Here is a 24,159-nt window from a genome sequence, read left to right as displayed (position 1 = left end):
TTCCTGTGCAATATCCCATCTGCCCCCCGTCATATTTCTTTTCAAGATTTTCTTATTTAATCACTAGTGTACATATATTTATATTTATAGATACATATATATTTAGTCATCTTTTCTCTTTTACCATGTCGCTCTAATATTTTGCTCCTTACTATTTTTCTATTTTCTTTATTATTTTCTTTTATTATATTTTCTCCTACCGTACCATGCTGCTGAGTTACTGCTGCTGTCAAACACATTTCATTGCAATGTTGACCCTGTGCTAACTTGCATATGACAAATAAAACTGAAACTGAACTGAACTGAGATCATGAGTCAGGTGACAGCGATCAGACTCCACTCGAGACTCCACTGGTCTCCATCCAGTGCTGTGGTGCAGACGAGCTCTGTGATCTGGGTCACAGTTGGAGCTTTCAGACGTAGACAGGGGTCAGAGGTGATGCTCTGTGCATCCTATCAGAGTCTGCATAAACGTTTGAGGTCCAACAGCTCGTCTGTTGGATCGGACCACACAGCCAGCCTTCACTCCCTATGTGCATCAGTGAGACGCCCGTGACCCTGGGTCACCGCTATTCCTTCCTTGAGTCATTCTGATAGATCCCGCCCCTGCAGACCAGGAACGCCAACAGTGCTGCAGGTTTGGAGATGTTCTGACCCAAACTGCACCCAAAATCTTCTTCTAATATCAACTCTGAGGACAACATGTTCACCTGCTCTCTGCTAGATCCCGCCCACTACCAATAGCCATGATGGAGAGCAGTCGCAGCGCTAGGCCTGAGGATCCTGCATGCTGACATCCCTGCAGCACCTTACCTGGCTGTCCTCTGACCTCAGCACCGTTCAGTTATATGTTCGGCTAACAGTGAGTGACCCCCTCTATATTAAACATAATTTCTCACTTTACTGTGATGATGAAGTGAACAGCTGCAGGGAAGTGTCTGAAGTCAGAGTGAATCTCAGAAAAACCCACTTACCTCCTCTGAACGTGGAGGACGCTGGGCGGACGCTGGGCGGACGGTGTCCTGCGCGAGCGCACAGACGAAGCTGCGTCAGAGGAAACGTCTTCCTCCCCTGTGGTTAAATTATCTGCCCCGCTCTCCATTCTGCTGCCATCAACTCTCCTCACTTTCTGCTTTTCCAAGCTCTCGTCTCACATTTCTCCTCCTCTCTTATCATCTCCACTCCTCTCGGTTTTCTTTCCTCCCGTTGCTCCCTCCGGACCTCTGGCGTCACTGTTTCCATGTCCTTTCCTCTATCTATCCTTTCATATTCTCTTGTCTCACCTCCTTTGTCTTTCTTTCTGTCCCTCTCATATCTCTTCCAGATATAATTGAGCCCAAGCTGAAGTTGAAGTGAGGACAGCTGCATCTTTGCTGTGTCTTTGTATTGTTGTTTCAGATGTAAACGTGGACTCTGAACAGGCTCAGACCTTGATCAGGTCAGACAGCTGAATAAGGGGAAACATCTGGAGCTGTAGAGTCTCTGAAAACATGCAGAGGGGTGTAATGAATGCAGATTAGGGGCTTTAGAGATGAAGATGAAGACGATGAAGAGCCCTTTATATGGGTGAGTGGTGATGATGAGCCTGGCCATCAGCTGCAGCGTGATTGTGTCTGATTAAGTGAATCATGCAGTCTCTGAATCATCAGCACAAAGAGGAAACAAACAAGCTGTATTTAAACCACACGACCGTATACGGATGCTTTTCAAAGTAAAACATTACAATAAATCCAACATTAAAGTGACCACACAGAGACTCTAACTGCTGCTTTTTAGATTCCACAGTAAGTGCATCTAAACACCATTAAAAGTTGAATACATGCAACACTTTATTTACAACTACAGTATTTCATTTTAAGCTAATTAAAAGAGTTAACTTGAGCTAAAATGTTATCCATGACGCTGAGCTGCAGATGTTCAGATGTTCACTGGGAGTCCATCAGAGTCCCAGAGGCTGAGATGGTTTGAAGATGTGCAGAGGAGGGAGGGTAGAGGATTAAGGTGGAGCTGCAGGGAGGAGGAAGGAGTGAAGGAGGACATGAAGAGGGCTGGTGAGACAGAGGAGGATGCTGGGATAGCTAAAGGAGAAGAACTGAAATTTTATAACAGGATGTTATAAAGTTATAAATGTTATCATTTTTAACAGAGTGTTATAAGTTAGTGAAATGCACCCTGGGAGTTGTAGTTGTTCACAGGATTTTTAATTAGAGATTTTCTAAAACACTGAGCTTCGTGCTTGTCTGGTGAGGTGATGTAACGTACAAGTTAAAGGAAGTTTCATTGTTTGAGGGTCAAAGCAAGTTTTGGTAAACTTAAATTCTGCCCTGGGTCCCAACCTGATCAGCCTAACACCAAACTCCTCCATCAGAGTGAACCTAACAGAGTTTGACTCAGACAAACTCTCAAGTTGCTTCTGTTGCATTATAATCACAGCTGCTGCTTCTGTGGGCTTTGCTCTGCACATTTCCATCTATGGGAGGATGAACTCTCAGCTCAGTGGCTGCTGTGTAAACTGAGTCTGACAGCAGCCTCTGGGTCTTTCTGCAGGTCTCTGTCCAGCATCAGCTTCACTTACAACACCTGACAGTGTAACACTACCGGCTGCTCACTAAAGTATTCTCTCATATCAGATCACATACCTGTTACAGCGCCGCCTCTCTTGCTGCTTAATGACTGCCTTACTTTGTAAGACACCAGAGCTGCTGTCAGTTTATCACTTTTTGTGTCTGTGAACACAACATTTCATCCAAACTCAAAGTTTACCAACCCATCTATCCACCCACCCACCCGCCCATCCATCTGCACATCCATCTACAAATTAGGGTTGTGCGATATGACCAAAATCTCATATCCCGATATAAGACATTTATTATCCCGACAACAATACATATCACAAAAACTTTACATTTTCTGTAAAGTTTGTGAATCTCGGGTTATTTACCGTAATTGTCGGGCTATAAGCCGCTACTTTTTGCACAAGCTTTGAACCCTGCGGCTTTTAGTCAGGTGCGGCTTTTCTATGGATTGTCCATGATTTTTGTCATATCGTAAGACGATTTGTTTTGTTTGTCCCGCTGTCGTACGGCACTACGTTGCCTGGCGGAAGGGCATGTGATCAGACACACAGCATCGGGGTTCAAGAGTGGTATGTTGGTCACATGTCCATCCGCCAGGCAACATAGTGCCGTACAAAGTAGCGCAAAAAACAAACTTCAAAGTAGCGCTACGCGCTCAGCGGGAGGCGTGGATGATGAGCGGCGATAATCTTGCGAAAAGTACTTATTTAACTCTGTTACTTTTTCTGTCTCAGTAACTTTACCTTACTGGGTTACTTTGTCAGATTCTGTGTTGCTGAGTTTGACCTAAATATTCTGTTATAGGTTGCACATGAATTTTGCAACTTTTAGGAATAAAGTATATCATCACTGCATTGCTAACACACCCCTCCACCCTGACCTCCACTCTGTGCTGATTTTGTGATTCTGGGGAGCTTTGCTGTCCCATGTTTCAAATGTGATGAATGATGACTGACTGAGGGACACCGCCCTATCGTGCCTCTTTGACTCTCCAGATCTTCAAAATAAGCTTCATGCTTTATTCAGTGAGACCTGAAAGCAGTGACTGAGACCATGAACTCATCAGGATGATGTTCACTGAGCTCAGAGATCAGGGGAGTGGGAGGCTCAATCGCTCAAAGACTTCTATACAATCAGACAGCCAGAGGAGTCGCCCCCTGCTGGCCATCAGAGAAATTGCCACTATAAGACAACTGTGCAGTGGATGGCTACCTACATGCATGTTTCATGTGTTCAGGTTATGGCTGCACTGGACTGATGTAGTGCAGACAGAGGAAACGGTAGCAGGTAAAGTGGGCTTGGCCTTTATTGGAGGTGACCTCAGGTTGGCCCGAGAACTTGATGGATGGACCACATATCTACATTTGCTGTGGACTGCTGCAAGTACATCAGTTGCTCGCAAAGGACAATTTGACTTCATTCATGTTTCTACTGACATGACAGGAGCTGCCCCGTGCTGGGCATCAGGAGGAACGCAGGTTTAAGGCACTTCAGTCTGCAGACCCACAAGCTTTGCCCATTTTTTCCGCCTCTGGTGGCGGCGCTCCGAGAATGCAAACAGAGAGTTTGTTTAGAGGAGATAACAATATTTAAATTTTATAATCAGGTTTGCAGCTGCTTGTATGAGCTGAATCATTACAGCTCTAATTCGCTGCACACGCTAAAGTATTCTCACTGCGCCTCGAGTCTGCAAACAGTTAACAAGTTCTCGAGTACACACACTCACACACACACCGTATTCACAAAAACTCTGTCATGCTTAGCCTTTCCCTCCAATCAATTTGCGACACTCTTGTCTGAAACGTACTTTAATGTTCCAGGGCTCTTTCTTCTTGCCACTGCTGTTTAACACACTTCTATATGATCCTCTTATCCCCCCACCCCCGTCGTCTTTTATCAGCATGGAGCATTCGAGCTTCTCTCGCTGCACATCTTCACATCATGCAGTCAGACTCCTGATGACAGGTGATTGGACTGCAAGCCGGCCCCTCCCCCCACGCGCCTGTCCTGCACGCGTGCAAAGGAGCGGCCACAGATTAATGTTGTGTTTGGTGACGTCGTGTTAGAGGAAATAAGGGAAACTTTACACAACACCTGCACCAGTGTCCTCTGTGTGTCTGTGTGTGTGCACCGTGTTTACATGACTTTGTGAGGACCAAAAATTGCTACTATAGTTGCAACTTATGGGGACAAAGTGTTCGTCCTCACGAGTCTGAAGACATTTTTGAGACTCAAAATGTGGTTTCAGTGTCAGGGTTACAGGTAGGTTAGGATTATGGTTAGGGTTAGACATTCATTTTTGATGTTTAGGGTAAGCAGCTAAGGAAAGGGTTATGTCATTTAGATGTCCTCACTAAGATATGAAGACAAGTGTGTGTGTGTGTGTGTGTGTGCGTGCGTGCGTGCGTGTGTGTGTGTGTGTGTGTGTGTGTGTGTGTGTGTGAAAGAGAGTTTGTGAAAGAGAGTGTGAGTGTGTTAGGAACAGAAAGTGCTTTTGAAGCTGTGTTGGTTGCAGCACTCCTGCGTTGACCGTGTTGTTTGGACTCGTGTTAATCTGAGAGAGCAGAAGCCAATTTACAGAGCCGTGAGTCTATTTCACAGATGTTTGACCACACACACACACTAACATACACACACACACACACACAGAAAGAAAGTGTAAATGACGCTGTATCGCTCAGGGCGTCTGACATTTAAACACTCCTCAGAAACGTGTGAGACCGAGACGGAGAGCCATGCACAGCTTTAATGGAGTCCTGCTAACATGCTGACAGAGAGTGAAAAACACATTTTTAATACATCGATTCATTTAAGTGCATCTTTTCATGAAATCCTTCATCGATGGCATCCAAAAACATCCTTTCCATGTTTTATTTTTTGGTGCTGGCTCATTGCATGAGGATAAAGAAGATAACTCTGCAGGGATCCTGTGGTGATGATAACTGAGTCATCAGCAGCCGTGATATCAACAGCGAGGAGGTTCTTTGGAACGTATGAAGGAGAAGACTGAACACACACATCCAACAGTTTCACTCAGTGACTGCAGGGCGTCTGAACCTCACAAGCAGCTTTCAGCACCTTACATGACCCTGGTAGATTTAGTGCCTGAGCCTAACCGCTTCGCTGTTCTCATTTCATCCTTCAAACATTCCTGATGAGCAACTATGCGTTACATATGCCTCAAGAAAAACCAATACTTTACCAAAATCAGTTTATTGAAACTCATTTAAAATTTTTGCCATTTGCACTTCAGGGCATCTGAGAAGCCCAGGTGGTACCAACAGTCATGTGACACATGATACAAAACTAGGATAGGTCCTAAAAACTCCCTGAAAAGCCTTTCAGTTATTCAAAATGCTGCAGCAAGAGCAGATTTCTCCTATATTGGCTTCCCTTCATTGGCTCCCTGTTAAATCCAGAATTCAAAATCCTGCTCCTCACATACAAGGTGCTGAATAATCAGGCTCCGTTTTATTTTAATGACCTTATAGTACCACATAACCCCATTAGAGCGCTTTGCTTTGCTCTCACACTGCAGGCCTACTTGTTGTTCCTAGAATTTTTAAAAGTAGAATGGAACCAGCTTGCAGTTTGGATTCAGGAGACAGACACTATCTCTACTTTTAAGATTAGGCTTCAAACTTTCCTTTTTAATAAAGCATATAGTTAGGACAGGATCAGGTGACCCTGAATCCTCCCTTAGTTATGTTGCAATAGGTGTAGGCTGCTGGGGGATTCCCATGATGCATTGAGTGTTTCTTCTTCACTCAGTATGTGTTTATACATCTCTGCATTTAATCATTAGTTATTATTAATCTCTGGCTCTCTTCCACAGTGTGTCTTTGTCCTGTCTTCCTTCTCTCTCCCCAATCGGTCGCAGCAGATGGCCGCCCCTCCCTGAGCCTGGTACTGCTGAAGGTTTCTTCCTGTTAAATGGAAGTTTTTCCTTCTCAATGTCACCAAAGTGCTTGCTCAGAGTCTGATTGTTGGGTTTTCTCTGTATTATTATAGTGTCTTTATCTCACAACAGAAAGCATCTAGAGGTGACTGCTGTTGTGATTTGGTGCTGTATAAATAAAGTTTAATTATGTTAATAGAGGTGAGGATAAGTGAGATTCATATACCAGGACATGTGAGTGTATTTCATTATCCTGCCATGGTCTCACTCTGGATGTTTTATAGTTAGAAACAACACGTAACTCTGCCACTGATCTCACATAACACTATGATTACACACACACAGCAGCACTCTCCACAAAGAGATGTGCTAATCAGAGCTTTTTATTGGCCACTAAACGAGCCACACCACCCACACCTGTGTGCTTTAAACAAAAGACTGCATGACGTTCCAAATCTGTGAATACTTTAAACTTTCCACGGCAGACGTTTCCACAGAGGTGCAGTGAAAAGCAACAGAAACGTAACAGCGGGAAAAAACTTGAAACTCTCCAAAAAATACTTATGAGCAATTTTGCAGCATTTTTTCTGCATTTAATAAACTTAATATTTCATAATTTCATTAAGAGTAATCTGCAGGTTAATCAATAATGAAAATATAATAATTAGCTGCAGCCCTGAGCACATTTCCACCTCCACACTGATCCATGTGGGATGTCAACGATATGTGACAGCCTGTAATGAAAAGGAGCAGAGGTTATCTCTCTGCCCTCTGAATAATGAGCGCAGTATGTAGAGGCACAAACGCATTTTGGACGGAAAATAGGTTTTTATGAAAGAGCTGCTTCAGCTGCACGCTCTCTCACACGTCTGTAATTACAAAGACGCATTCATTCACGCACTCACAGATGGAGCGAGTGGCCTGAGTTTAATCAGCCCCTCCTCCACCCACACCAACCTAGATGAGTGTGTGTCCGTTGCTTCAGTCTGCTCCCACAAACATACACACACACACACACACACACACACACACAAACACACACACACAGTGGCGTTACCTGAGATGATGGAGGCATGTCTGAATTCCTCAGAGAAGTGGATCGGCTCGTATGGAGACGTCTCGTAAAACTCCTCCCCTGAGGAACAGAAAACAGAAACATGTTCAGTGTACAGTCCCAACCGTCTGTATCTACTCGCGCACGACCTTCAAAGGTCTCCTGTCTGTGCATGAAAACGTTTCTCAACCTCCAGAGCCAAAAACCCAAACCTGCAGTTCCTCTAACGACCAGCGCAGGCAGCAGTGAGTCCTCATGGACTCCCATGTTAACTCACCTGTTTAAATTGTATTGTGGTAACTTTGGTAAATCATCTGAACATTTGACCTGGTGTCAGTGTCAGACAAAATACTCACGATAGCCTTTAGTTTCACACAGAGAAGCAGAAGTGCTGTGGGGGCAGGGATAGCTCAGTAGGTAAAGTGGTCGCCCCATGATCGGAAGGTCGGCGGTTCGAATCCACTTAACGGCTACCCTGAGGTACCCCTGAGCAAGGTACCGTCCCTACACACTGCTCCCCGGGCGCCTGCTTAGTGGGCTGCCCACTGCTTCACTGAGTGAATGGGTCAAATGCAGAGAAAAAACAAGTAAATTCCCCATGGGGATCAATAAAGTATCCATTATTATTATTATTATTATTTAATGATACTGTATATATATTAAAAATACACAATAAACTTAACAGAAATGTTTGTATTAAGAAACATAAGTCCGCATGTATGATGAGCCTCTGAAGGTCTGACCTGAAGTATTTTACATTCAAACCAGAGTTTTACTGGAAGCAGTAACCATCAGAAATCACTGTGAGCAACAAAAACCACCACAGAGTGCCTTCTTACAGCTCATGGTGTTCCACAGGGCTCTGTCATTGATGTCAGTCAAAGGGGCGTAGCCTCTTTGACTGACAGGTGGATGGTGACACAAGCAGCTGTAGCTGCTAGCTGTCTACTAGGACTCACCTGAACTCGACCTCTGGTCTGTGTTTGTGCTTTTGGAGCCTTTTGGAGCCTTTTTAATGACATCATGTGACCAATAATATGGCTGCTGTGAAGTTACTGTACTAACTTCACAGGCAGGGATAGCTCAGTAGGTAGAGTGGTAGCCCCATGATCAGAAGGTCGGGGGTTCGATTCCCCTGAACAGCTACCCTAAGGTACCCCTGAGCAAGGTACCGTACCCTACACACTGCTCCCCGGGCGCCCAATGGCTGCCCACTGCTTCACTGAGTGAATGGGTTAAATGCAGAGAGGAATTTTCCCTACGGGGATCAATAAAGTTCTCCTTCTAACAGAGCATCCACAAAGGCAGAGCTTCAATTTAGATGTTTGTTTTTTTTATACAATTAGGGGATGCAGACTATTAACCACACAAATATAGTCCAAAAAACCCAAAATGGCAACGGCTGAAACACTAAAACCTATGTGCAAAATTGCATGCCTTTTTTTTTAACACTGAGCCTGTTAAACATAAAAAAAGCATGATCATTTGTCTCCTTTTTGAACATTGTGTTGTTTCAAGAATGAAAGAGAAATTTAATGTGAGAATTTGTTGTGGGAACAGTAAAAAAAGCTCCTATATGACAGTTATTTTCTCTTCTCGATCTTATCCCCAGTAATTTTTTCCTTTATGGGACTTCCACGCTGAGCCGAACCCGACTGTCATCCTTTCTCATGTTTCTAATTTTATTGGAGCTTTACCGCCAAAGGTTTCTGTTTGTCAGAGAACGCCGTGTTCACACGTCTAAAATGAAGCGAGGACGACAGACAAAAGAAACAGAGCGCTACAGAGAAGCCAGGCCTGCAGCACTGAGTCACACACTCAAACAGGAAAAGAGCTGGATCCGGATCATTCTGGAAACTTATCATCACTGCAGCTCATTTAAATCAGACAGAAAACAAACATGGCTGATTACAAAGCAATCTACGTATCACGCTTCCGAGAACATTCAGAGCAATTCAGCAGCAGTTTCAGTCCACAGGAGCACAGAAAACAACTGTTGACAGCAGCTTTGGTGTACCTGATCTTCTGGAATATAAACAATTTAAGGCTTAAACAAGCTACTGTGACATCATTCCACTTCTTGTTTCAGCTCTACAGCCGTTCACACAGTCATCGTGCAATGAAGCATGTGTGGAGCGTAGAGAAGCTTACAAGAATAAAAATAAATTATGTAAAAATAAAGTTGTGACTGATGTGACTCACACTGAAGTTTCTGAATTCAAAAATAAAGAATGAAGATGATGGACATCTTTGCTTTTTCTTCAGATGGTTTGAGCCGTCTTTTGGGAATACCCACAGAATTGGTAACCTGACAGCAGATGGACCGCTTGACAGAGGCACATCTGAACTCTTTCTTGGAAACTGACTGAAAACTACTGAGCACTGCGTCACTATGGTCAGCAGGTAATTGGATGAAACATCTGTCTCTCACAAATCAGTCACCTGGAACTGTTGAAAAGTTTTTTCTGGAGAAAACTATTTGCTGCTGTTCTCTACTCTCAGAAATCTGAAGGAACAGATGTAGTCGATACTGTCATGGTCCGTGGCCCGGCGTCCGAGGTGCTGATGGGATGCCCACTCCCGTGGGCGTGGCTGCTAACTCCACACCTGCATCCCATCCCGGGCGATCACCAGGTGGACTATTTAATCCTGCCCAGCCTGCTGCTCCACGCCAGTCCGTAGTCGTCCTTCTGCGGTAACGTACACCTGCGGGAAAGCCCTTATGTAAACCTATCTGTGTGAACTAACACTAACTCTGCCTTGTATACTCAGATCACAGCTCGGCGTGTTTGAGCCACCAGCCTGTCCACCTGCCTGTCCGGAATTTGGATCAAAATCAGCCCCAGCCGCCTCGACCTTTCTGAAGCTTCTCCCCACGGACCCTCACCCCTCCCTCCGGTTCCCTCGGCCCCGCTATTATCGTAAGACGCGTACTCTACTTCCCTTCGTATGCTGCCGTTTTCCCACACCCCAATAATCCTTTTTTCCTTTTTCTGTTTCAGCCTCCCACAGTCCCGCTCTCGGCGTTCCTGCGCGATTCACCTCCCGGTCCCTCGGTTTTTCTGGTTCCGTGCGTTTTTTCCCTTCTACCCTCCCGGGACACCCTCAGTTATAATAAAGTTTATTTTTTGTTCTCTCGTACCGCTGTGTGTGTGTGTTCTGCTCCTGGGTCCAGCTTGTGCCTGGAACTTCGGTTCATGACAGATACATATGCAAGGATGCTCTTCAACGACTACAGCTCGGCATTTAACACCATCATCCCCTCAAAACTTGCCACGAAGCTCGTCGACCTTGGGCTGGGAACACCGATCTGCAGATGGATTCTAAACTTCCTCACAAACAGGCCCCAGGTGGTGAGAGTTGGTAAACACACCTCCTCATCACTCATCCTAAACACAGGTACGCCACAGGGTTGTGTGCTTAGCCCCCTCCTATATTCCCTGTTCACACATGACTGTGTTGCTAAACACGTGTCCAACATCATCATCAAGTTTGCGGATGACACAACCATCGTAGGCCTCATCACAGGCAATGATGAGACGACCTATAGAGAGGAGGTGATGGCGCTGTACGAGTGGTGTCTGGAAAATAACCTGACTCTCAACATCAGCAAAACTAGAGAGATTTTAGTGGACTACCGGAAACGACCAGTCAGGGAACACCAGCCCAGCCACATCAATGGTGTCAAGGTCGAAAGGGTCAGCAGCTTCAAGTTCCTTGGAGTCAACATCACTGAGGACTTCTCCTGGACCCTTCACACAGACACTGCTATCAGGAAAGCTCGCCAGCGGCTTTACTTACTGAGGAGGCTGAGGAAGTTTAGCATGAACGCCAACATCACCTACATTTTTACAGGTGTGCAATTGAGAGCTTGCTGACGAGCTGCATCACAGTTTGGTACGGAAGCTGCTCTGCCAGCAGCCATAAATCACTACAGAGGGTGTTGAAGGCAGCAGAGCACATCACTGGCACGAGGCTTCCTGCCATTCAGGACATTTATCTCCAGCGATGCCTCCGTAAAGCACACAGCAAGGACCACAGCCACCTCAGCTCTTCTCCTTGTTACCATCTGGCAGACGTTACAGGAGCCTGTCTGCTCGGACTACAAGACTCAAAAACAGTTTTTACCACCAAGCCATACGACACCTCAACCACAACACTTAAACACACACAACACAGTCCACAGGACGCACTCAGAAGCTACCCTGCAGCTTCACAAGTACTCTGTTTAATCTGCACTGGTCACTCCACTTCATTGTTATTGATATTTATGTTTAAAAAGTGCAATACTGTAATTTTCTGCTGCTCATTCCTGTGCAATATCCCATCTGCCCCCCGTCATATTTCTTTTCAAGATTTTCTTATTTAATCACTAGTGTACATATATTAATATTTATAGATACATATATATTTAGTCATCTTTTCTCTTTTACCACGTCTCTCTAATATTTTGCTCTTTATTATTTTTCTATTTATTTATTTTTTATTACTTTATTTTATTTTATTTTATTATATTTTATTATATTTTCTTCTACTGTACCATGCTGCTGAGTGACTGCTGCTCGTCAAACACATTTCATTGCAATGTTGACCCTGTGCTAACTTGCATATGACAAATAAAACTGAAAACTGAACAAAAACCTGTAGGTGTTCCTCAAGGGTCCGTTCTCGGGCCTCTTTATCTCCATGCTTGTTGCTTCATAAAGTCTCCTAACATCAGAGCTGAAGATATCACTGATATGGTATATGATATGGTGAAAATCTATATATGTGTTGTATATACATGGACAAACTAAAACACAACAATAAGATTCTGTACTCTCTACATCACAAAACTCTGTTTAACCCTTACATACTGTTCAGGTCAGACACATTTTGACCTTTGACAGCAGTAAAATACCCTAAATTTTATTATTTCAACCTGAAGTTTGATCACCTTTCTCATAGTGATCTAAAGGTCATATACATATATAGAGGTTATATACATTGAGCCTGTTCCGAATTGAAATTGACCAGTGTTTACCGAGACGTATTTTAGATCCACCCGTCTGAGTCAAATCAAGGAAAACAGTGATTTGGAATCTTTAATCTTGAGACCGGCACCAGCTGGACACGACCATGGTTACATTCTGCTGCGATATGAAACCCATTACTTCCTGTGGCTTGTGCTTCATATGAAAGGTTTACAGCTGCAGTGCAGATGGACACTCGTATGCCGTGACCATGGCGTGTTGTGGCAGACATTTTTGAGTGTAAAAGCACGCAGTACCCATAAAGACCACGGCTAAGGAAATGACAGAGCAGAGCGTTACAGGCCGCATTCGTCCCCTGTGCACCTGCAAACACAAGCACCGTGAGGAGTCACCTGAGCTGCCATTTCAGTGAGTGCAGGAAACACCAGTCAATCTCCCATCACTGCTCTGAGTGCTCAGGAAGCAGTTCGCAGCCAGTGTAAGTGAAAAGTGTTGATTAATGTTAAAGGAATATTGGTAATTATAGCTGGTGGTCATTAGGGTGTTTTGATAATGTAACAGTGAGGATATATATCTATTTATATCTACTGCTATGCTATGCTGATGATATTCAAATCTACCTCCACCTGACTGGGGATGTTTCATCTTCACTACATCCTCTGTTTGATTGTCTGAGCGATGTCAAAGACTGGTTATCACGTAACTTTCTTACTTTAAATGAAAAGAAGACAGAAATTATTGTTTTTGATAGAAATATGCCTCTGGGACAACTGACTGGCACATTCGGGCCTGTTGCTAACCACCTCACTGATGCTGCTAGGAATCTTGGAGTTTTCATGGATAGTTCCTTCAAACTAGATAAACAGGTCTCTACTGTGGTAAAAACCAGCTTTCACCAACTACGCCTAATTTCTAAGGCTAAACCTTACATACCACACAAAGATCAGGAGAAACTCATTCATGCTTTCATCACTTCAAGACTGGATTATTGTAATTCTCTCTACTTGGGCCTACAATCTTCTCTTCTTCAGCGTTTGCAGCTGGTTCAAAATGCCGCAGCACGTCTCTTGACCGGCACTAGAAAGTACGATTCTATCACCCCTGTTCTGGCAAATTTACACTGGCTTCCTATTAAATACCGAATTGATTTTAAAATTTTATTGTCTACTTATAAAATTCTAAACAATATGGCACCTGACTACCTAGCTGATCTCCTCTGTCTGTATAGCCCTCAGAGAGCACTAAGATCATTGGGCCAACTGCTCTTAGTGCAACCTAGGTCTCGGCTGAAGACCAGAGGAGACCGTGCCTTTGCCGCTGCTGCACCCAGGTTATGGAATACTCTTCCTCTTCATATTCGCGCATCAGATTCCATTCAGTCTTTTAAATCACGTTTAAAAACGTATTTGTTTAACCTGGCATTCAAGGCGAATTAGGGTAATTTACATCTGGCTTTGCATTTAGATTATGTAATTATTTTATATTTTATTTATATCTGTAATTTATATTTTATATTGTGATTTTTATCTGTATCATGATTTTACTGGAAAGCACTTTGGTGTACTTCGGTCTTTAAAAATGTGCTATATAAAAAAATCTTGATTGATTGATTTTGATATTTTGTAACAATGCTTTTAATGGTTATATAATAAATCCCAGCAGATCCAGGGTGTTGTTGCAACTATCAGTGAAATATGCTGAAGTGATTTTTGCTAACACAGGACCTGATATTGTTATTGAAACATGAATCATCAGTTAAAAAAGCCAGGCCTTCGTCAGGAACTGGAATTATTGTTTTTTTATCACTAAACAACAAATTAGAATCAAAAGGTCACTCACTCAAAGTCCAATACACAAAAATCTACACATCAGAGCTGCAGGTGAGCCGATTCATTTAACATCTACTTGAAGTGAAACGGTCCTCCTTCCCCCTTTAGAGCAGAGCAGGAGTGACAGGATTCCTGTCTCAGCCACATATGGAAATAATTTGTGGAATCGTTTATTTTCAGCAGGCGAGACGGTTTTAATTGTGTCTTCACAGGTCTGAGGAAAAAATCACTCAGACAGCTGCAGCTCGTCCACACGGCTGCTGCCAAAGTCATCAAACACACCAAGAAATTGGATCTATCCTTAAATAACTGCGTGTCACAGCACACATTCAAAATCCCTTCACCTCTTCATGCAGAGGCCCCCTCCTCTGCATGAAGAAGCAGGTCGCCCAGGAGAGGTCCGCTCAAGGTGAAGTGAATTTTATCTGCTGAAGCTCTCAGCTCCATTAACCTCTTCAGGCCCAGCAATGAAGTGGCCGTCTACGAGCACCGTCTCAGAAAATGATCGAAGATTTTTTTTTTTTAAATAAGTTTGGCAGATTCCTCAATAATATCACTGAGAATATTTTAGGCCTTTTTAGGCTGAAAGGTGCTGTCTGAGTAGGTGCAGGTACAGCTAACAGCTGATCATGGAGTCTGTCGACCAGCAAAAACCAAAGGAGACTTTCTTGTTTCCACTAAAGCTGATAAAGTTTTTATTGTTTTTTATGGAATGAGCTTTCCCCACCTCACTCCTCTCTCAGTAGTGTCTATACAACCTTCTCAAACTGTCATTTAGATTTTTGTGTGACTCATCCTCCTAGGACACTGTGCACCACTGCACAGCCGGATCCTGGAAAGACAGAGTTTCCCACAGAGATCATCGAGTTTTACATCTGTTTTCATTCCTGAGTTTCTGCATTTGTGAGAATGCTCGGTCTCTCCTGACACGTCACTCCCATGTGCCATGTTTCAGCTGCTGTGAGAGCTTTGAGCAAAACCAGTATCTTTTCCTAAAACTAACGGAGCCATTTTTCATGCCTAACCCTTACTTGCAACAGAACATCCAAAACATGAATGGCACAAACAACCATGTGTGAAGGCTAACCCAGCGATGATCTACGTAAAATTATACTCTCACAGTTACTTTGCATAACTTTCAGATAAATTTACTTCCTGCCATAACTCTGCATCTGCCGCATCTTTAATTTGCTGTAATGTTGGATAAAAAAATTGGAATTACAGAAAAAACTTGAGACTTTCTCTGAAGGGACTCCTGTTTCCTTTACAACATCATGACCAGTGCTGTGGTTGTGCTGTGCAGGGTCCATCAGAGATTCCCGTCATACTGTTGGTACAAACGCAGCACGGGAAACACTGAACGTTACGTCACGATGATCTGCAACACCATCAGCATCACTTTCTGCTGCAGAAATGCTCACAGAGCAGAGAACGAAACCCACAGACATTGAGAGTCTGAGAGTCCATACTGTTGGATCAGCAGGGAGGTTTGAGGGCCAGACCAACTCCTACTAAACTTCTTCACCTGAACTTTACACCTGTTAACAACCAGCTGTGACCAGCATCATTGAGACTGAATGACTTAACTCTGAAAACCTGTTCAGCTCCTGTTTCTGCCTCACAAGAACAAACAGCCTGCTACATCCTGGAGGGTTTTGGGGTTACTGAGTTCGGGGCTTTCCAGTTTGATCTTCCATCAGAGTCTGCTGCGCTGCTGCTGTTTCTCCATGGCTATGAAGCCCGCTAACTCAGGTCAGTGTTCTGCTAGCACACATTAACACTGACTCCACATTTTAATCGAATACATAGCTGCAGAGCACATTTTTCAGATGTCAGGCCGCTGTGGAGGGAAACCTTAAGAAACAGTAACAAACAACTCCATCGACTCTCAGCGTGACTTTGAAACAGCGTGTTTGAATAGGAAGTAGAATCTGTCTGCTGCTTGTTGGAGGGTCTTTAGAGGAGGAAAGCAGAACAGCAGAAGCTCGATTTTCTAATCCTCAAATCAAATCAAATCAAATCACTTTTATTGTCACATCACATGTGCAGGTACATTGGTACAGCACATGTGAGTGAAATTCTTGTGTGCGAGCTTCACAAGCAACAGATTTGTGCAAAATACAATAATGGCTACATCTGAAACTAATAAATATATGTACAATATATAATAGTATATGCATTTCTGGATGTGTATACTAAATATTTTTCTGTGTGTGTGTGTGTGTGTGTGTGTGTGTTTGTGTGTGTGTACACATATTTTACAAATTAAATAGAGTAAACAATAAATAAATATATAAAATAAAATATACAGAGTGAGACATGTGCAAAACAGTGGCGTTACTGTCCTGACCCACTTTTAGCTTTTAATGCCTAAACCTAACCAAAGAAGACAAGTAAGGCTTCGCAGGGTCACACAGGCCTACAGGCGACTGAAGACGCCACGCCAACCTCACTTGACTAGGTAAAAGAAGCCTTTTCCAGCCAATGTGCGAGTCCTGCTGAATGTCACTGGGTAAACTGTTTATAAAGAGGACGCTGCATCGGAGGTTCATGGAGCTGGGATGACAGGAAGGACTACAAAGCAGAATGGTGGGTTCCTGGAACGTGTATTCCAGTTTGATCGAATTAAGTGGAACAAATTTCCTCTCAGTGTGAATCTGGTATTCTCATAAAAGATGGAAGAGGATTGCTGACTCCCCGTTTGAAGAATGTGGAGCGTTGCATGCTGCTGCGTGCATTAGCACATCCTATATATTTATACCTGAGCTTTAAGCTGCATGCTCTCTCCCACACAAAACATACAACATGACAGGCAATGAGGCGGGTGGGTTGTAATTATGCAAGCGCCTTTGTTTCCATCTGAACGTGTTGGGCTGTCAGCAAGTCTCCAGCAGCTGTTCCTTCACTGCAGCATAGACATAACACTGTGCACTAACACCTCACAGACCGACCACCGCATGTGTCCTCAGTCAGGACAATCCAAACAGGAAGCTGGATCTCTGCTGCATCACAGCGCTGTTCTCCTCACTGCACACCTGTCTTTGTTAAAGAGACGTGTCCACATCAACCGGTGCTCGAAAGCTGAGCTGATTTCTTTATTAATGAGTTAATGATGGAAACGTAATCGGCAACAGAAGCCGTGGTTTCAGGCCTCTGCTAGCAGCTCTCACAGGTTCTTGTCACAGAAATGCTAACTGAAACCAAGAGGAAACAGCTTAAACACGTGTGTGTGTGTGTGTGTGTGTGTGTGTGTGTGTGTGTGTGTGTGTGTGTGTGTGTGTGTGTGTGTGTGTGTGTGTGTGTGTGTGTGTGTGTGTGCGCGATATCAGTGTGCTGCCTTTGACATATTACGTGATGTTTACATCCTGATGTTCCGCTGCTCAGCCTGCAGCAGCTGATATGAGCTCACCGGTGCCTGCAGCACACGGAGGCTAGAAGTCTGAGTGGAACCTGCTGAATTTAGTTATTTCTGTAGCTCAGAGTTGATTCTGAGCTACATAGAGCAGCACCAGCTCCACCTGTGCAGGTTCACACTCTGTTAACCTTAAAGTTGCCCATTCACTTCATACAGGAATCCTTAGGGATGGGAATTAATAACAGTGTAGCAAATCTGATTCTGTTATCAATATCAGTTATCAGTTCAATATCTTATTAAAAATTAATCACATGCCACATGCTCAAATGCACGCATGCTGGAGGTATTTCTCCTCTTTTTTATGATCAGTTTTAGGGTCATTACTCAAAAAAGTAATTATTGCACATATTATACGGAATACTTTTCTTAAAAGTAATGCAGTACATTACTTAATTACACCCAGGATAAAGACATTTGTTACACTACTTGTTACGTTACTTTCATGTTACTCTGTAAAATAATCTGAAACACACTGTCTCATTATCACCAATCAACAATATAAACCTACAGACTACAGCCCCACACACCAACACAAATCCCTGACCTAATGAGGACACACGTGATCTTTCTCTTAGTGTTTAGGTATGAACACAAAGCCGATAACACAAAACAAAGATGAAAAGGCTAAACTCAGCTTCACCATCACTCTGGGTTCTTGGCTAGCTTAGCATTACCATGCTGTCTGTGCAGGTGCTTGCGAAGAGCCGAAGTTGTGCTAACAGTATAATGCAGTCTCCACTTTACAACTGCGCTCTCATTCTTTTGTGCAATAAAAATAAAAGTAATGTTCACTATTTTCCTCACACACGAACTGAAATCAGCTGACCGTAGTGAGAGTGCAAGAACGGATAAGTGGGAAAACTGATGATTGCAAGGAATTGGACTACTGGGAACCGTTCGCTACAAGAACCGGTTCTCGATTCCCATCCCTAGGAATTCTTTTACAGACTTAACTGTTCCAGTTTTCACCATCGTCCTCGTTATCATACAAATCAAACTACTTCTATTTAGACTACTCTAAAACAATAAGCATGTCGCAAACTTTGAACTTTAATTGCATTGTGTGGTGGTCCTGATGAGGGAAACTCTGCTTTTTTAATGATGCATGTGTGTTTGAGCAACATTGTCTCAGGACCAACCCTAATCAGGAACCGGTGCCCAGGGCAGCTCCTGATCTCGCCAGGACCTCATCTGGCAGGTGGGCTTAACGAGACTTCCAGTGAGTGACTCATGTGAGGCTGTGTCAGGTGCATCATCCCCTCTTCTACATACAGCAGGTATGATACTCCTCGCATCATGTCGCTTGGGTCACGTGTGCACGTTCTCAGTCCGCAGCAGGACGGTGCTTCCTGCCCTATGATCATTCCTGAAACACTGACCTAACCGCTGCTCGCCACAAACACTGAGTGTGATGTTGACATGCGAGCTTAGCAACACAGCCGCCGATCAAAGAGCTTTCATCCTGCAGTTGAAGCGGACAGCGGCTGATTCCGTGAAATGTCATATTCAGCCAGCCCTCAGATGCAGGGCTGGGTGAACCAGGACCTCCAAACCACCGGCTCCCGTTCTTCTTCTGCTGCTGTTTTGTTTACAGGTCTGCACTGAGCCCGGAAACCTCAGCGGCTGATTTACTGCCGCATTAATGCTGAATCCCCCCCACAATTGTTTTCCACCCGCGAGCATTCGTCTGGCATTTAGCAGCACCGCGCCCTCCTGCCATGCCGCTGGCACCGCTCCTGCCTGTAGTTACAGAGCTGAGATCATCACATCCCGCCGAGTTTCAACTAATTTACTCTCACAGAGTAAAATGATAGTTTGAGAGAGACAAACCGAGCTGCTGCAACAATAAACAGAGGGAAACACTCCCGCGCCTCACCTGCCCATCTGATCTCGTTTCATGTGCCGAGGCTTTGACACCAGATGCTCGCTGTGTTCATGAGGAAATAAGAGAAATGCTGACTCCCGTACGGGAAGGATTTCTGATCCGGCAGCCTCTGTAAATAAATGCTGCCTATTTCTGTCCACAGATTGGTACTGAGAGCAGATGAAAGGAGAGAGTGCCGCTGTGTGTCTGCAATTACTGCCACGAGCGGCTTTTGCATCCTAAAAATGCATTTTTACAAAGAAACAGCAGAGAAAAGGTCACTGTGACCGGATAACCAACTCTGTTAATGATGTGAGGAAGAGAAGCTGGAAACGTAGGGCAAAACCAAAAAATATTCCCATATTTAAATCAACCACCACAAAACTCCAGTTACTCCACCATTGTGGTGTAGCTCACCTCCATCAGGGTGTTGTCATTCTAGAGTAGCTTTGCATGATTCTGGGAGGGGCTGCAGTTCCTCAGAAGCCTCTGTGACATCACACAGACCCGAGCAGAAAAAAAACTTAATAAACGGAGTGTTTAGAGCATTTACATGGATCACTGCACACACACTGAAAACAATTAACTGAATCAATGAAACAAAAAACTCGTTAAACAGTAAAAATATGAGTCTGAATAATTATATTTGGTTTTATGAGCATATCTAAAGCATCACTGAGTTAGCTGATATAATCTCAGAGTGTGCACGGCTCGGTTTGATGTCTTAATGACTCTTTACCAGGTCATAGCTATTGCTCACCTTTAATAAAAGAGGAAAGGAGTTGAGCTCAGGTTTGGACCTTGTAAACAATTTGTCTGTCCTTGCTCTCACACAGCTTTATATATTCTAATTGTCATTCTTCCCATTTTTCACTGGACCTGCTGCAAACAGAGCAACGTACACTGAAATAAAAAGCGAGCTTCCGAGCAAACAGATGCGCAGCAGCCTTAAAGCAAGCCAACAAATACATGCAGTGACCTTAAGATTAAAAAGGCGGCGTAATGAGCGGTTACAGAGCGCTGACATCATTTTAATGCACGTCCTCATTTAAATTTTCCGCTCAGCCATACGGTTAATGATAACACAGCGACTGTCTCCACCTGAAGGTTAATTATCAGCAACATGTTCCTGAATGATGAGCCACCTCGAAACCAGGAGAGTGTGTCAGGAGCAGAGGAAGTGGAATCATATTCTAATGAAGACTGTGTGTGTGTGTGTGTGTGTGTGTGTGTGTGTGTGTGTGTGTGTGTGTGTGTGCGTGCGTGTGTGTGTGTGTGTGTGTGTAAACAGAGCAGCCCACAGGCACACACACCTGCAGTGGCATGCACGTGTCCAATGACTGCCTGTACAGATTATGAATACCTGGTGTGAGCTGCAGTACGTCGTACTGACTAATGTAAATACTCTCATAGGATCAACACCTTGTAGTTTCAAGCAGACGAGACTTTTCGTTTGTGTTACGCTCAGCAGAACTTCCACACGTTTCCTGTGAGTCTTTGTTTCTGCTCGGGTTCTACACAATTCAAATGTCTGTTTTCTTCACTTCAACAAACTGTCAGGGTTCCTGGGTCATTGACCCAGTATTTTCAGTTCATGTTGGCTGTTTATCTTCTGTATGTTCCACTTCCTGTAGTATTGTGTTAGCCTTACTCTGTGTGCATTATGTTCTAGTTCTCTTCCCATTTATCATTAGTTCATTATGTTCAGCTGTTCACTCACCTGTCTCTAATCACTCATCATTCAGCCTGTGTACTTAAGTCCCTCAGTTTCATCAGTTCAGTGTCGTGTCACTGATGCTGTCACTGCTGTCTATTCCACGTGTTTGCCTTTCAGTTCAGTCATTCAGTCAGTCAGCCAGCCAGCCTGCCTGCCTTCTTCCCCGTTCTGTTCATCCTGACACTCCAATAAACACCTTAATTCTCACCACGAGTCCAGCGTTTGGGTCCCTCTTCTCCACATCCACACAGCAACTCCTGACACAAACTACTGCAAAAATGAAGCACGGATTCCTCAAACTACAGCTGTATAATTAAACTCACTGCATAAAAACAGTACTTTTACAATTAGAACAGATATCGCTTGACTGACTCCGCCCCTAATTCCTTAGAGCAACCTAAGATTGCATCAACTCCCTGTTGCTTTACCATTTAATGCTGGAAGGCAACCCGTCTCCCTTAAAGCAGATGACTTGTAAGCTGGAGAGGAAATGGCAAAAAGTCAGAGCTCTGTTGAGCCAACCATTCCTTTATCGTTAACTAGTAAAGACTTCATGAACTTCTTCACAAGTAAAATTGTAACCATTAGAGAACAAATTACAGATGTAACATTATCTAATGATATTCATTTAGTCTTTTTCTCCAACTGATCTTTCTAAGTTTTTTTCAGTAATTAGTTCCTCAAAACCATCAATGTGTCTTTTAGACTAGGGTTGGGGGATTGGACGAATATATCGACTATCGTTTTTACAAGGGCGATTTATTTATTTATTTGCCCATCAGTAAGTTTGCTAACAATGATGGAGCTAATAGAAGCAGTCAACAGAAAAAAAAAATAGCGCTGTTTTAACAGCACCCTCTTTCATCTGTGAGCAAATGCACCCTCCTCAGAGTGCGCCCAAATGCTTGTTGATGGAGCTGCAGAAGCTAGTGATCGCCGCATACTCAGCCGGATGGTGGACACGTACATGCTCATGCAAATTAGTTGCGTTTGAGTACTTTGCTCGCACTATACGTCTGGACAAGTGACACAACGCTTTGGTTACATCCTTAGGTTTACCTCTTTCATCTGGTTTAGAGCCAAAGAAATCCCAAAATGGTGACTTCATATTGTTTAGTCAGCGTTAACACGCCGTCATCACGACTAGCACGTTTAACAATTAACCCATCTGGAGCGCAGACTGAGTCAAAATCCTTGAAATGTCTCTGTCAACGCATTTCAGGCAGTTTGTCCAAAGTTTGTTCATTCTGCGCTCCAGATGAGATTATTGTACTGACGATTTTCAGTTGGAAAATGTTTACATATCGCCCAACCCTATTTCAGACACCATTCCTACAAGACTGCTCAAAGAAGTCCTACCATTAATTAATGCTTCAATCTTAAATATGATCAATCTATCTCTAATAATCGTACCACAGGCCTTCAAGCTGGCAATAGTACTGGGCGATATGAGGAAAATCTAATATCATGATATGACAGACAAATGTTATTTTCAACCATATAGTGCCTAAAGTTGCACTTATTCAAATTGACCATTCAATGTTTTCGACTTTGTATACTAAAAATCTGAATGAATTGAAATGTTTTATTGAACCATCAGCTGCACACAGAGGTTTTCCACGAATGACAATACTGTGACAGTGAGTCTCTGTCTGTGGTCAACATTAGACCTTCAACAAACACAATATCACAGCGACAAAAAAGGACATTAAGCAAGAATTCACGAGACAAAATAAAACAACTGAAATTGAAAAGGTGCTCTTTGTGCTTATAACATATAAAAATTGTAATATAAAAAATGTGATGACCAAGAACAGTAGAATGGGAGGGAGAGCCTTCAGTTTTCAGGCCCCTCTTCTGTGGAACCAGCTTCCAGTTTGGATTCAGGAGACAGACACTATCTCTACTTTCAAGATTAGGCTTCAAACTTTCCTTTTTAATAAAGCATATAGTTAGGGCTGGATCAGGTGACCGTGAATCCTCCCTTAGTTATGCTGCAATAGGTGTAGGCTGCCGGGGGATACCCATGATGCACTGAGTGTTTCGTTTTCACTCACTATGTGTTTATACATCTCTGCATGTAATTATAAGTTATTATTAATCTCTGGCTCTCTTCCACAGCGTGTCTTTGTCCTGTCTTCTTCCCCCAACTGTCTGCCCCTCCTGAGCCTGGCACTGCTGGAGGTTTCTTGCTGTTAAAAGGGAGTTTTTCCTTCCTACTGTCACCAAAGCGCTTATTCTGTTTGTTGTGGTATCTCTGTATTGGGTATAATGTAAGGGTATTTACCTTACAATATAAAGCATCTTGAGGCAACTGCTGCTGTGATTTGGTGCGATATAAATAAAATTGAATTGAAGTAATGGATGTTTGGATGCAGATGTTTTGAATCACCCTGAGTGCTGAAAGGCTCTAGTGCAGGGGTCACCAACCTTTTTGAAAGTGAGAGCTACTTCTTGGGTACCGATTAATGTGAAGGGCTACCAGTTTGACACACACTTCTCAAATAACAAATTTCCTCAGTTTAACTTAATTATGTGTTATCATTAATAATTAATGATATTCATCTATGTACGGACACTAATTATGTTAATTATTTTTCACCATAATTATAAAGAATGCAATTAGGAAACAAGGTAGGAAACATAAATATCAATATGCAACGCTTTATTTCTATATATCTCTGCAAGTATTTACATTTTGAAGTGATCACTTCTACAACATTTTCACTTACCACTAACAAATTTTAACAAATCATGCACTGTGACATACATTATTTTTGTATGTATGTAACATACAAAAAATCAACTTTCAAATTTTACAGAACTTTTCACC

General features: G+C 43.3%; 1 protein-coding gene and 1 long non-coding RNA gene across 2 annotated transcripts in view; one reads left to right on the top strand and one right to left on the bottom strand.

The window, feature by feature from the left end:
- Nucleotides 1-24,159, bottom strand: part of gfra2b (GDNF family receptor alpha 2b) — a 148,107-nt gene that overhangs the window by 64,984 nt on the left and 58,964 nt on the right. Inside the window, exon 3 of the mRNA XM_026174688.2 lies at nt 7,532-7,609. Coding sequence (XP_026030473.1) covers nt 7,532-7,609 — 78 coding nt within the window. The remainder of the gene's footprint in view (nt 1-7,531; nt 7,610-24,159) is intronic.
- Nucleotides 9,225-10,456, top strand: LOC145430113 (uncharacterized). Its single transcript, XR_013910525.1, has 3 exons — nt 9,225-9,931; nt 10,031-10,223; nt 10,301-10,456. It is a non-coding gene; the product is annotated as an uncharacterized LOC145430113 (long non-coding RNA).

Source organism: Astatotilapia calliptera, chromosome 7, assembly GCF_964374335.1.
Source record: "Astatotilapia calliptera chromosome 7, fAstCal68.1, whole genome shotgun sequence".
Lineage (NCBI taxonomy): Eukaryota > Metazoa > Chordata > Actinopteri > Cichliformes > Cichlidae > Astatotilapia > Astatotilapia calliptera.
Note: the sequence above shows the minus strand (reverse complement) of the source record. Positions and strands in the feature narration are given on the sequence as shown.